The sequence below is a fragment of a genome, unplaced genomic scaffold (genome assembly GCF_019419815.1).
Source record: "Pyrus x bretschneideri cultivar Hongxiangsu unplaced genomic scaffold, Pyrus_bretschneideri_v1 Contig9, whole genome shotgun sequence".
NCBI lineage: Eukaryota > Viridiplantae > Streptophyta > Magnoliopsida > Rosales > Rosaceae > Pyrus > Pyrus x bretschneideri.
Window position 1 is genome coordinate 653,693 of NW_025999831.1, and position 14,252 is coordinate 667,944.

The following is a 14,252-nucleotide window of genomic DNA, read 5'->3' on the forward strand; positions in this document are numbered from 1 at the left end:
TGATAGAGGATTCTAATTTTCCCTATATATATATATATATATATATATATATTTTTTTTTTTTTTTTTTTTTTTTTTTTTTTGTGAGTGAGTGTAATACTTAGCCCTGCATGCTGTGAATGCATGGCTCCGAGACACCGTGAGTAGATTATAAAGTATTTGTTAATTAATGTACAAATACACAGAAAGAAACAGAAAAGTAAAGTAAAATTAGTTTATATAATTTCGTGTTTAGTATTATTATATTAATATAATAATATTAAAGACCAAGTCGCTTACCGGGAAAAGGTGTTATCAGTTATATCTATTGGCTCCATGGGACTTTGTGTTGTTTGGCTTCTTTCTTCTCTCTTCACATTTCTCTCACTCCCTCAATAACTTTTCAACATTTTCGATTCTTTCTGAGTTGAATGAGATCTGGGCGGTCACTTAAATTCAGGGTAGCTCTATAAATCCTCTCGGTTTTTACCTTTTATTTTAAATATTTTTCTCTGTTCTGTAGATTTCACCAAACAGCAGAGAATAAAGTGGCATTATCCGTGGAGATTTCTGTTTTTCCATCTTATTCAATAAAACTGAATTTTCAGTGATTTAAAGATCTGAATTTTTTCAACCAGATGCTGCTGGGTGTAATGTTTTTGGTGAGCTAGGTAAACTCTGATGGTTTGTTGTGTTGTTAGCTCAAAGCTGGGTTTTTTGAGCTTAAGATTCTCAAAATTTGCCTTCTTTTTTCTTTGTGGCAGGTGATTCGATAAAATGGGGAAGAGAAGGATGAAGAAATCTTGATTTCGAGAAATCGAAATCGAAAAATCCTCTTGGGGAGAACGGAATTGAGCGTGTTAGAAGAAATCTAAGAACTTAATAGGTGGGTGGGTCCCTCTGAAGGCAGAGGGATCGGCATGGGTGAAGAGGGAGGAGATCGGAGTTCTTGCTGTTGGATGCCAACAACTCCTTACAGGCCTATTCTCCCCAGACTGGAGCCCAAATTGCAGCCGGAGATTGCGACGGCCTCGAGACCCTTGGCGTTCGGGGTAGAAGAAACTCAAGAGAATAGAGTAGTTATAGACTTGGATCCGGATCCGGAGGAAGAGAGCGGGTTTGTTTACCAAGGAGCTGGGGCCGGGGCCGGAGCTGGAGCCGGCGTTGAAAGTTCAACGGACGCTTATTTTTGCCGCGTGGCGCAGTGGAGAGATGTTCCTTGTAAAGAGCTCATGATCCTTGCGGTGGCCTCTGCAAATGACGGGAGCGGTGGTGCAGTGCTTGGAGATACTCAGCGTAAGTGCAACCAATTGAGTTTTAATTGTTATTTGTACCACATTTACTAACCACGGTGAATGGCGGCGCAAGTGCGAACTCACGTGTGTCCGGATTCACATCCGACTCACGTGCGTCTCGACTCACATCCGGGTCCACGTGCGTCTGGCCCTCTAATTATTGGAGGACAGTCGACGCACGTGTTCTTTTTTCTTCTTTATTAGGAGAAATTCTTAAGTACGGACTTCCGTATATAGAACCACTCACGAAAAAAGTGGGCCTATAGGACGTCTCTCATTTCTTCTCACGTGATGAGAAATAAAAACACACTAAGGTCAACTAACTTTTCATAGAGTTGTTTAGTGGCGAATGAGTGGAGAGAAACTTACATGTATACTGCTTTTTTCCCTCACGTGAGGAGAGAAGATAGATATAAAAAGGGTACTAACCTGGTTGCAAGGTGAGTCCCATATAAGCTTTATACTTGATTTTTGCTACGAACTCTAATCTTTTACTATCTTACACCTCAAGCAAAGCATTTTTAAACAAATTCATCCGTCTTGAGAAGTGGAGAACATAGTTACCTTACGAGAAGCAAACTCGGCAGTCACTGAATTTAAGGGCAGGAGAGCCGCCTTAGCGTGGACAGCTAGTTGAAGTGACTACAAATAGCATGAATATGATAGTTGTCAGAACAAATTAAACATCCGAAATGAAAATATTGATAACAAGTTATAGGATTGTTCAGGATTACGATATCTAGAAGATAGTAATGAGCGCTAGATACGTGCACTATGTATGATAGAACAAGTAAAGAGCCAGTTTTCACACACGTCATTTGTCATATATTCTGACTGCAATAATGAGTTGTGTATTGATATGTCATATGAATTTCTGATTCTCGGTATGAATCTCATCATGGGGAACAAGTTCTCCATGATTAGTTTATTACCACCAATTGTTTTACCAGATGTCAGATTTATGTTAATTTTAAGTGCAACTCTATAAATCAACAACAAAGTTTGTAGTTTGTTTTTGTTACCTTTCTGATCAGTAGATGAACCAATGTTTCTATGCAGATGAATTTTTGTTCCCTGACAACCATCCTTATGATCTGAATGTTCCACCTCCGACTACATATGGCCAATTTGCACCTATAACACCGGATAAGTCCATGAGACTAGACAGTGTTCAAATGTCTCCAATTCCGAGCTCCAACGCAGATGATGGACGAGGCCAGGAGATAGAAGAGCAATGGGATGCTAATTCTGCGACAATTAACATAATTGATCTGGAAAACAATAAAGATATAGAAAAATCTGCCGTGGATTCATCACAAGCTACTTTCTCCACGCAGCTCCAGGAACATTGCAACCCTGACAAGGAGGTGAACATCATTATAGACTTGAACAATACACCACAACTGAAACAAAGAAGGAGAAAGCACAGGCCGAAGGTGATTATAGAAGGCAAGCTGAAAAGAAACCCGCAGCCTTCTGGTTCTATGGAAAATCCAAAACCCAAACGTAAGTATGTGCGGAAGAGTACACTTGAGAAAAACAAAACTCCTCCACCAAAGGAATCTACAGAGCATATTGATTCAAATAATGTGAAGCCTCCCAAGAGATCATGCAGAAGGACTTTAAACTATGCCGACACGGAAGAACCAATAGATGGAATTTCCTCGAGCAAGTCTTTCAATGTGGGTTCACAATCACAGGAGATGAATGTTGGCACCGATGGAGTTCAATCAAATTCAACTGGTCCGCGCAGGAATGAAGTTGAATTGGTGGCAGATAACACCCAAGCAGGCATAGCCCAAGATCTCGTCCGTTCTACAAGCCGAATGCTGAAACATTACTTGTCATTGCCAGACCAGCAACCTCCAATCACACCACAACAAATTAGAGGTTCTACTACATATGTTAATTCCCAAAAGGAGGCTGCAGAAGAAATAGGACAAGTGAGCACTTGTAGTGGACAGGCAAACCCTGCACAAACCATGTTGGATTCTATTCGATCATCCCAACGAAGTGCAAATGATTCCACCTGCAGCACAAATACAGTTCTGGCAACAGAAGAAGAGCAAGCAAAAAGATCAAAGAGAAACTATTCGAATGCTGTTGAGCAAGCAGATCCTAGAACCGGAAATTTGTTGGGGGCTAACTATAATAATTTGCCGGCATACTACAATGTAATGTCCTGGGTGCATTTTCCATACATATACAAGAAGAAGAGGACTGACAAGGCGCAAAATTCTACCATACCAAGCACCTCATATCGTGTGACTATGGCAGAAAATGTATGGAGACCATCGACAGCTGGTTACTTGACTTCTGGTCCTCAAGTGAATGCTGATAATTTTTCAACTGCACTTGGAGAAGCAGGAAAAACCCCTCAAGAGAGACCGCAAGGTGTTCACAGTTTCCTGCCTTTGTATCAGACAGAGAGGTCAACAAAGAGAAGATCTAGTTGCCCTACAAGGGTCCGTGACTTGGCTTCGCTAACCAGAACACCAGAGCACATTCTGCACAGAACCTGTCTCATCAAACAACCACCCACTGACGGCAATGGTCAAAGAGTGAACCACTTTGACAAATCTCAGACATGCATTGACGCACTAGTCACAGACGTCGGTGCAACACTCGCAAAAAAGAAGAGGACAAAGAGAAATCCACTTTCCAGTTCACAACGAGGTCTTGTAATCTATCAGAACCAGCAATCTTTCGCCACTGCATCAGGTTTGTCAGTACATTATTTGTTTCTGTATGCAGGTTGTTTCCAACTCTGCCAAGCAGCTTTCGTAACTATACTTGATCATCAATCGCAGGTGTTCCTCCAGAAGTACCATTTGAACAACTGCTTTCTGCTATTACTGAGCACTTAAAATGTTTGAACATAAATAGAGAAAATAGCAGCAGATTTGCCTATCAAGGGTATAATGTGATCTCTTCTTATAAGGCACAATATCAAGAGCACAATGCACTTGTTCTTTATAGAAGAGATGGCACTGTTGTACCATTTGATGGTTCGTTTGATCCAATTAAGAAACGTAAAGCGCGACCTAAAGTTGACCTTGATCAAGAGACTGATAGAGTATGGAAGCTTCTGCTGGAAAATATAAATAGTGAAGGTATTAATGGAACAGACCAGGAGAAAGAAAAATGGTGGGAAGAAGAGCGTAGAGTGTTCCATGGACGTGCAGACAATTTTATTGCACGAATGCATCTTGTGCAAGGTACAAATTCTTTCATTTTCGGGGAATTCATATTAAGCATATCATTTCAAATCTTATCTCATGACTAGAGTTTCTACGTAGTGCAAGCTACTCGATGAAAAAGAAATATGCATTCTACTGACCATCATGATAGTCTCAAGAACCTTGGGAACTCTCATGCATATGCATTATATACACATAGAATGCTATTCTTTCAATTTTAGATGTAAGTTACAACTTCATATTCTAACAGTATAATATTACTTTAACAGGTGATAGACGCTTCTCTCCGTGGAAGGGATCAGTTCTGGACTCAGTGGTTGGAGTTTTCCTTACACAAAATGTTTCAGACCACCTCTCTAGGTAAAGTGCCATTTCTATAAACTAGAGAATTTGACATTAGATAAATTCCAAGTGAGAAACTCTCTAATCTGTACCTCCTTACAGCTCTGCATTCATGTCAATGGCTGCACATTTTCCCCTGAAGTCGAGGAGCAACGAAAAATCATGTGATGAAGAGGTTGCGAGTTTGGTAGTAGATGAACCAGAAGTGTGCATTAGTGAGAATTCAAACCAGCCAGGTTGCGACTGGAGTTCCCTCACATTCCATGACGCTGAGCATAGTGAAGAAAAGTTGTCAATGGAAACGAGAACTCTGGAAGCACTACTGAGGGGGTTATCTCAACAAATGAAGCAGAATGCAAGCTATCACATCCATCTGAATCTGGTCCGGGGTTGTACCCTAACTCATTAATGAACAGGTCAACCACCAAGATCACAAGAACAGGATCGTACCTGCAGGAGGATATGAGAACTTATGATGTAGTTTCATCTCAAAATTCTGTGGATTCTTCAACTTCACAAACTGTGGAAAAGACAGGATCATGCGAGAGCAACTCAGAAACAGAGTATCCACCTAATAGATGTGAAAACAGCAGTTTAGATCACTCCACGTCATTTGTGGAGCTTTTACAGAGGGCCGAATCAAGTATGCTGCATTACAGTCTCAAGGGCACCCATATGTCCTCTCATGATACATCAAACTGTGGAGGTTACCAACCTGCATGCATGCAGCATAATGATCAAAGACGTGAGATAAACAGAGAAGAAGCATCCCTAGACCCTTCCAGTAACTGTTGTTTGAATCTAACCCCCAACCCAGGAGTACAGCAAGTTGAGTGCTTTGATTTGTTCGCAGAAGTAACCGAGTCTTCTTATACATCCAAAAATAAATGTGAAGACAGTCTGAGTGAAAGAAGTGTACTAACAGCAGAATCTCCCAGTCAAGATGCAATAAATAATAAGCTGACAGCAAATGTTCAAGAAGCACCAAGATGTTCCAGAAATTCGTCCAATAACATTCAGGTAGGCAATAATATGGCCCAGTCTCAACTCGGGTGGGTTGGGAACTTGAATAATGTTGACATACATTCTCAGGAGCAAAACAATAAGATACACCAAAGTTGCTTGAACATTTCTGGAGGGACCACAGATGTTAGGCAGAAGGCAGCAGAGTTGGGTTTAAATGAGCATAGTAATTCAGTAAGCAAGGAGTTCACTAGTACAAATGCTGCTACCTCCAAAACAAAGAACAGAAGAGCTGGAAAAGAGAAAAATGATCAGCAAGATTGGGACAAATTAAGGAAACAAGCAGAATCAAATGGGAAGAAAAGGGAAAAGACAGAAAATACAATGGATTCCTTGGACTGGGAAGCCGTAAGATGTGCAGATGTTAATGAGATTGCCCAAACCATCAAGGAGCGGGGAATGAATAATATGCTTGCAGAACGAATCAAGGTAAAAGGAACATTAAATATTATTCTCAAATTTTTCAGTGTGCCCATTACACACAGAAGACCTTTTAGATTAGCTGAAGTTGATTGAGAAATTTTGTGCAGGATTTCCTTAACCGACTGCACAGAGAACATGGTAGTGTTAATCTTGAATGGTTGAGGGACGTTCCACCTGACCAAGCAAAGTAAGCTTGCAGAATTATTCCAACCCATTTCTAATTATAAAAAATAAACTCTAAAACTAAATCACTTACCTTGCATGTTATATATGTACTGAACATGCATTATGATTATGTGGTTTGCATTCCATAACTATGTGGTGTCTATAGAGAGTATCTGCTGAGCTTTCGTGGATTGGGGCTGAAAAGCGTGGAGTGTGTGCGGCTTTTGACACTGCACCATCTTGCTTTTCCGGTGAGTACATATTAAAAATATGACTGACCAGCATAGATGCAACAGATCTCAATATATATGGTTGTACCTTTGAAGGTGGACACAAATGTTGGACGTATAGCTGTACGGCTTGGATGGGTACCCCTTCAGCCACTGCCTGAGTCACTGCAGTTGCATCTTCTTGAGTTGTGAGTTTTATGAGCCTCCTCCATGTTGCTTTTGCAAAGCATATCCAATTGGCACTGGAGCTGATCTTTCTGTCTTTTATAGGTACCCAGTGCTGGAATCCATACAAAAGTATTTGTGGCCACGACTGTGCAAGCTTGACCAAAGAACATTGTAAACACAAAATCAGATAAAATCTTCACATTAGGACACTATATTGTATTTATAAGCTTGATTTTGGAAGAGTTGCTCTTCCATGAAAATTGGATACTAACTGGACAAAAACATTTCAATATTTGTGAACAGGTACGAGCTGCATTACCAAATGATAACATTTGGAAAGGTATGCCATCTTATCATTTATGTGAAGTGATTTGTCTTCACCTGCAGACTAAGAACGAATAAAATATCATTCTTTGACACAGGTCTTCTGCACTAAAAGCAAGCCGAATTGTAATGCATGCCCTCTGAGAGCAGAATGTAGGCATTTTGCGAGCGCATTTGCAAGGTTTGCAATTCAATTGTTCCATCCTTTGCATCTAAAAGCCAATCTCCATTATAGTTCCAATAAATAACAAAACAATTTTGTTTGTCCACCACCAATTAGATCCCTTTGGGATGTTAAGCCTGATAAGTAAAAGATAAAGGGAAAAATGGTAAGCATGCACGTAGTTAGAACAAAAAATGGAAGGTCTCATTAATCAGATTATAATGTAATAAAAAAGTGTGAACAAGGAACATCAGATATCCTATTGCAAATCTGCCTTTTACATTCTCATAGAACGTACTGTACTGTAAGATTATCTGATTTGTTACTTACAAAGAATGTTGGATGCAGTGCAAGGCTTGCCCTGCCAGGACCAGAGGAGCAAAGCATAGTGAGTGCAACTGAAGACAGAACTACCCATCCAAACCCTGCTGGAAACAATAATAGAATGCCCTTGCCCTTCCCTCAGGCAACATACCAGCAATTGGAAGCAAGTCAGAAATCAGAAGTAAAATCTACAGTTGGTCATTGTGAACCTACAACATACCATCAATTGGAAGCAAGCGAGATATCTGAAGTAAAAGCTGCAGTTGGTAACTGTGAACCTATTATTGAAGAACCAGCATCACCAGAGCCAGTGTGTACACAGATATCAGAGGACATTGAGGACTTCTGTGATGATCCTGAAGAAATTCCTACTATTAAACTTAACATTGAAGAGTTCACTCAGACTTTGCAAAATTATATGGAAAAAAACATGGAGCTTCAAGAAGGTGACATGTCAAAAGCTTTAGTCTCTCTGACACCAGAAGCTGCATCTTTACCAACTCCCAAGCTTAAGAACGTGAGCCGACTGCGAACTGAGCACCAAGTGTAAGTAGGAGCTTCCATCTCTCCAGTAATTCAAGAAATATCTTGCATGCAGGATTTTGGTATTACTAGGATTAAATGGATTAAGTAATCCAATAAAAATCATACAACATCGCTCTGTCCAAAACTATATTGATTGTGCATCCAAAAAACATAACATCTTCCAAAATAAAGGTAAACATTTGGAACAAAAGCCCTACAGCTTTCTACACCATGATGATTGTGATGAATATTATCACATAAAGCCAAACATCTTATATGTTACTGATTCTTGTTCTTCACAATGCAGCTATGAACTTCCTGATACGCACCCTCTTCTAGAAATGGTTAGTAATATCTACATATCCATCTAATAACATTGTTTAACAACCCCTTCTTTGGGTTTCTATGAGTCCAATAAGTATCTATCCCCAATTTAATATCTGCTTTGCTTAATACAGTTGCATATGGATAAGCGAGAACCTGATGACCCCTGTAATTACCTTCTGGCTATTTGGACTCCAGGTATGCAGACGACAATAAAAACCAACCACTTTAATTCTTAAATCTGGCTATCTAATTTTCCTCTTTCACCCCCAAGTTCTCAACCCTTTTTGAGAGTTTAGCCTAGAACAATCTTCCAAAGTGGATAGCATAGCCTTATGAAACCTGACAGTCCCCAATGTCAGAGTGACTACTATCATCATTTGAACCACGAATAAAAACTGGTTTAAGATCAACACTAGAGACATGGCATAGAGCATCTCTACGTTTCTTGGGGGGGTACTGCCCATAGTTAATACCTATACTCTTTTTATATATGTTTACTAGGAAATTCCACTAAATGCCTTGATGTTCATACCAGGTGAAACTCCAAATTCCATTCAACCACCAGAGAAAAGGTGTAGTTCTCAAGAACTTGGCAAGTTGTGTGACGATAAGGAATGTTTCTCATGCAACAGTTCACGGGAAGCAAATTCACAAACAGTCCGAGGGACTCTCTTGGTAAGAATAAGCTAAACGAAACTAACCATGTATAACTTTTACTGCTATACAAAAGAACTAAACATTTGTCACACCAATAGAAGTAAAGACAACAATGATCAGTGGTTACTTGTTCTGATCATGAACAGATACCATGCCGAACAGCAATGAGAGGGAGCTTTCCACTTAATGGAACCTACTTTCAAGTTAATGAGGTGAGATACAGTTTCATTCGGCTCAAGGTGTTTCACATTGTTAAGGTATCTGTTTCACGTTCGGGTGATATTGATAACAAATACCGCCCAATGTAGGTATTTGCCGACCATGATTCGAGCATTAACCCAATTGATGTTCCAAGAGCTTGGTTGTGGAAGCTAAATAGGAGAACCGTGTACTTTGGAACCTCGATACCAACAATATTTAAAGGTATAGATTCTGAAATATTATCCTTTGATCCGTTTTTAAATGTTTCTAACAAAAACACTCAATATTCTTCTTCTTCTTCTTGCCAGGGTTATCGACACCAGAAATTCAGCAATGCTTCTGGAGAGGTATGAGAAAATGTCACTTACCCATTCTGTGTGATCCTAGCAGTGTTCAAATGGTTATATGTATGCACTGGCCTTAGTCTATTGTTGAATTATACACCCATTCAAAACCTTACTTGTTAGAAAGGAACATAAGACCTACTTCCCTTGGAATGTTGCAATTTCTAGCACCCATTCATAAATTACTTGTAAGAAAGGGACATAAGACCTACTTCCTTGGAATGTTGCAACTTCTAACATCTTACCCAAAGAGCTAAGGATATTGTAATATCTTCCTCCTGACATCTACCTAAGACACTACTAATTGCATCTTCAGATATTAGTAGATTATACTTTCCTAACTTCAAATGACAAATGCTGAACTTGCCCGAGGAAGGGATCTACAGGTACAAAGACTATGTTTTCAACGAACTGGAACCTAAAGCATCTTATGGCTAACTCATAGCAAAATCTGCTTTATTTCATTTTTCTATTTGACACGGTCTTGTGGCAAAAACTGCCTCTGGGCAAGTTCATAGCAATTTCTGTTTGCTCAAAGCTGCTGGCGTTTTTTGCAGGATTTGTCTGCGTGAGAGGATTTGACCAAAAGACGCGAGCACCGCGCCCATTACTGGCCCGACTGCACTTCCCAGCCAGCAAGTTGGCCAGAACAAAAGATAAGAGAGAAGAGTAGCCACCCAGAAGTCTCAAAGCAAGTCTATAGAGCTGCAGATGGCCCACATTGAGCCACCTAGAAATTTCAAAGCAAGTCTATAGAGCTGCACATACCCCACATTGAGTGGCAAAGCATTCAAAACTTGTAAATTGGCTCGTGTAGTAAAGAGTCGAGTTCTAGTTTAGTTGTTTGCTCAACTGAGAGGGCATTTAGCCATTTGTGTAAAAACGGCCAGGATACCATGCGGCTTTATACACTAGCTAGTTTCTTGAGCAAATTTAGTTCAAGGTTGTGAGCTTAGTATCCAAAGATCACCCCGCGCGCCCCCACAACCCCCCCCCCACCCCCCCTAAAAAATCAAAATAATGAGCAAAAGATGGAAATTAGGTAGGGACAGGAGACATAAATCTGATTTTACCTTCCAGAACGTCCAACCCCTCCCCCATATCCAGCAGAAATCCTTCTACTTCTTTCTAATCACAGTACCCAAAACATGACCAATACTACACTCCTCAATAGGACAATAAAGAATAAAAGTGATCTGCATTTTCAGTTTCACTCCTACATATCATGCACCAATGGCAAGAAAGACAAACATTGGGCCCTGTTCTCTCGAGGGAATCACAAATATCAACCCAACCAGAGCAATACTTTATGAAAGAAAGCGAAACCGAACCCTGGGAGGAGCTTTAGCCTTCCAAACCAAATAAAAATGGATCGAAAAAAGAGATATAGATCGGTAGTCAACTAAAAACCCTCCTAAATATTTGCTACAAGAAAGAAAAGCCTGAAGGACTAGAGCACCTTCTATAGAAACCAGGTGTAATCAAAATTACATTTCCTAATGATGAAAGTGAAGGAAGTTGAGGTTCCAATCATAAAACCAATTAACATCGGGAGATTAAACTCCTTATAAGCCCTTGCACAATTTCTTAACTTTCCGATTTAGGACAATACTTGGCATCCTCACATAAAGCTCCGGCACTCACAAGTCAATTAGATTCCTCCAGAAGCCAAAGCCTAAGCAATTTGGGGAAGAGTTTACTCACATTCATCCCAAAACCTCATTCTTTAGCCTTTTGTCTCCAAACGATTTCTTCTCTTAACACTACTAGCTCTTCAAATTTTAATCCTAATTTTGTCCTCTCACTCTCCCTTCTTGATTCAAATAGTTTTCTTCTTCTATCAAATTCGTTCCTCAATTCTCCTTCTACTCCATTTTTGTGGCGTCAAAAACCTCATTCAAATCCCTCCCACCTTGTTCTTCTCTATCTATCCCTCTGTTAGAAGTGTTCCAGAAATGTGCGACCGAGTAAATAGCTCTACGAACATCATTTAGATTTCTACAGAAGCCAAAACCTAAACAATTTGGGGAAGAGTTTACTAATACTCACATTCCTCCCAAACCCTCATTCTTTAGCCTTTTGTCTCCAGATGATTTCTTCTCTGAACACTACTGGCTCTTCAAATTTTAATCTTAATTTTGTCCTCTCATTCCCCCTTCTTCATCCAAACAGTTTTCTTCTTCTGTCAAATTCATTCCTCAATTTTCGCGACAACAAAAACCTCATTCAAATCCCTCCCAACCTTGTTGTTCTCTATTTCACCACCAATCATTAAACAATTGTCTAACTTCCTGATACTTTAAAACTTATATCCGCTTAAAAAATGCATCAAATGTTAAATTCGAGAAGTTCCAGATCTATGAAACATTTCCTAAACTTCTGATGCTTAAAAATTTCTCCTAAATTGAAAATTCCTCAAATTTTAAAATGGAGAAGTTTCAGATATATGATTTTCTTTTTTTTTTTCTTTTCTTTTTTTTTTTGCCTCGAGATTATACAGACAAACATGCTAAGTATTACTACCGGACTCAAGTTCTGATTCTTCTACGGATCAATTAACGGTGACATATTGGAAATCGATACAATCGAACATGAGCAAGCAAATTTCAAATCGAAAAAGATGCAGATGCAAAAAAATGAAACCGAATGCAATTACAGAGAAAGAAAATCAACTACGATAAGTCGAATCGAAGCGTACCATCGGATTTGAATCTGCTCGCAAGCCGCGAGATGTAGATCGTAGATTCGGAGACTGAACAGCGCTCTCGCTAACGCTGATTAAGGTGCAGATGCAGAAAATATGAAATCGAATGCGATTGCAGAGAAAGGAAATCGACCATGACAGTATCGAATCGAAGCGTACCTGCGGATTTTTATATGCTTGCGAGACGCGAAGAGATGGATCGTGGATTCGAAGACTGAAGAGCGCTCTCTCTCTCTCTCTCTCTCTTCAGTCGCAGATACAAAGGGGAGTGGAGAAAGAAACGCTCCTTTGCCGCCTTACCGCCATTTTCCTTTTCGGTTTCCCTCCCAAATTTCCCATCTCTTTCCTTTTGTGATTTTAAAGCGAGACGCGTGACGTGGCGAGCTGTAGGCTGTTGTGGAATTACTCGATTGAGTTGTGTAACGCGCGCGCACATGCGATCTCTTTCTTTTTTCTTTTTTTTTTTCTTTTTTTTTAAGTAAACTATCGATTTACTTTCTAAACTTTTACTTAGCTTTTGATTTTTCTCTCAAACTTTTCTATTGGAAAATTAAGAACTCAAACTAATTTTTTTAGCCGATTTGCCCCCTACCTTTAGTTTTTCATATATTTCATCCATATTTCTGTTAAGTGAAACCATTTGCACAACAAGTTACAATTCTTTAAGGTTAGAAAAAGTCATTTAGCAAGACTTTCACACAATATACCCTTTGCACAATCGCTGTTTAGAAATCTAGGGTTTACACACGATTTGCAAGGTGGGTGTTCACTGAAACTTGGGGGAAATTGACTTCATAGTTTGTTGACGGTGGATTCGACAAAATCATTGAGATTACAAAAAGTTTTGAGAGTTGAAGATGCCTTTGGAGGTGCGCAGTGGGGGGGAATGGTCCAAAGTATTGTAAGTATATTTTATACCTTTTGTAATTGTTTGTTTAATAGGAAGATGTCGGCTTTACATGGTTTTTTTCTCTTTTTTATAGCTTTGTATGAAATTTCTTTTTGGTTTCAAATGGTGGTCAAATGTATATGTGGTCTTAAAGAAAAGCATGTGGACCTTAACACGGAAAGAAGAGGAAGGGAATGGGTGTGCCAGGCAACAATTGGATTTTTTTTTTAACAATTGTGTATTGAATTTTTATGCATTTCTTTTTGGTGAAGAATATATACTTGATTTATTCACAATAGATTTTTAGGTCTAATTGCCATCTACCGCAATCTTATTGATATAGAAGTACAAAATTTAATCACTAAATAATCAGTTTGAGCCTCCATTTGGTTAGCATTTGCCAATTATAACTTGTAGATGATGCGTTCAACAATTTTACGAATTGGTTGGTTACTACCTTGCAGCTACTTTAATCAGTTTGTCGTCCCATATCTTTTTAAAGTCAATATTGCACTATCGTTCACACTTATATAATAGGAGTGAATTTGTAATATGACATGCGTCAATTCACTAAATTAAAATTATTTTTCCAATGTATTTGAATTATATTAAAATATTCATGTTGTTTTGTTAGTTATTATCTAATAATTATAGGATATCAAGATATCAAGTTTAGCGGTATCTCACCGTAATTTTCTAGTAAGAAACAAAACTCATACATGTTCAAGCAAATGAAAGTGCAGTCACGCTGTTTAAAATATGTGTTGTGCATTCGAGTTAGCCAATCCCAAAACACTTATAGAGAGACCGAAGGCTGAAAGCCAAAGAACAATAATCAGCAACTTGCCATTAAGTGGAAACATAAACCTGAAAATAGGAAAACAGCAATGGTGCCACTGAGTGGAGACAGCAATCATGCCGCTGTGAGTGGACATATGGGCGGAGACAGCAATAATTTATTCATTCAGTC

General features: G+C 39.2%; 1 protein-coding gene and 1 long non-coding RNA gene across 2 annotated transcripts; one reads left to right on the forward strand and one right to left on the reverse strand.

Moving 5' to 3' along the window:
• The first annotated feature begins 298 nt into the window (after positions 1–298).
• Positions 299–10,644, forward strand: LOC103944304 (DNA glycosylase/AP lyase ROS1). Its single transcript, XM_009354732.3, is given in 21 exon segments — positions 299–649; positions 743–1,274; positions 2,333–3,994; positions 4,084–4,491; positions 4,743–4,833; positions 4,918–5,102; positions 5,105–6,267; positions 6,369–6,448; positions 6,593–6,677; positions 6,753–6,844; positions 6,927–6,995; positions 7,128–7,164; positions 7,247–7,329; positions 7,660–8,181; positions 8,468–8,504; positions 8,619–8,682; positions 9,023–9,162; positions 9,291–9,356; positions 9,453–9,567; positions 9,654–9,692; positions 10,247–10,644. Coding segments are annotated over 20 exon segments (5,430 nt in total). The 5' UTR covers positions 299–649; positions 743–898; the 3' UTR covers positions 10,363–10,644.
• On the reverse strand, positions 10,330–13,788 carry LOC125473548. Its single transcript, XR_007255400.1, has 2 exons — positions 12,553–13,788; positions 10,330–12,463 (listed from the first exon to the last, which is right to left on the reverse strand). It is a non-coding gene; the product is annotated as an uncharacterized LOC125473548 (long non-coding RNA).
• Positions 13,789–14,252: the final 464 nt, after the last annotated feature.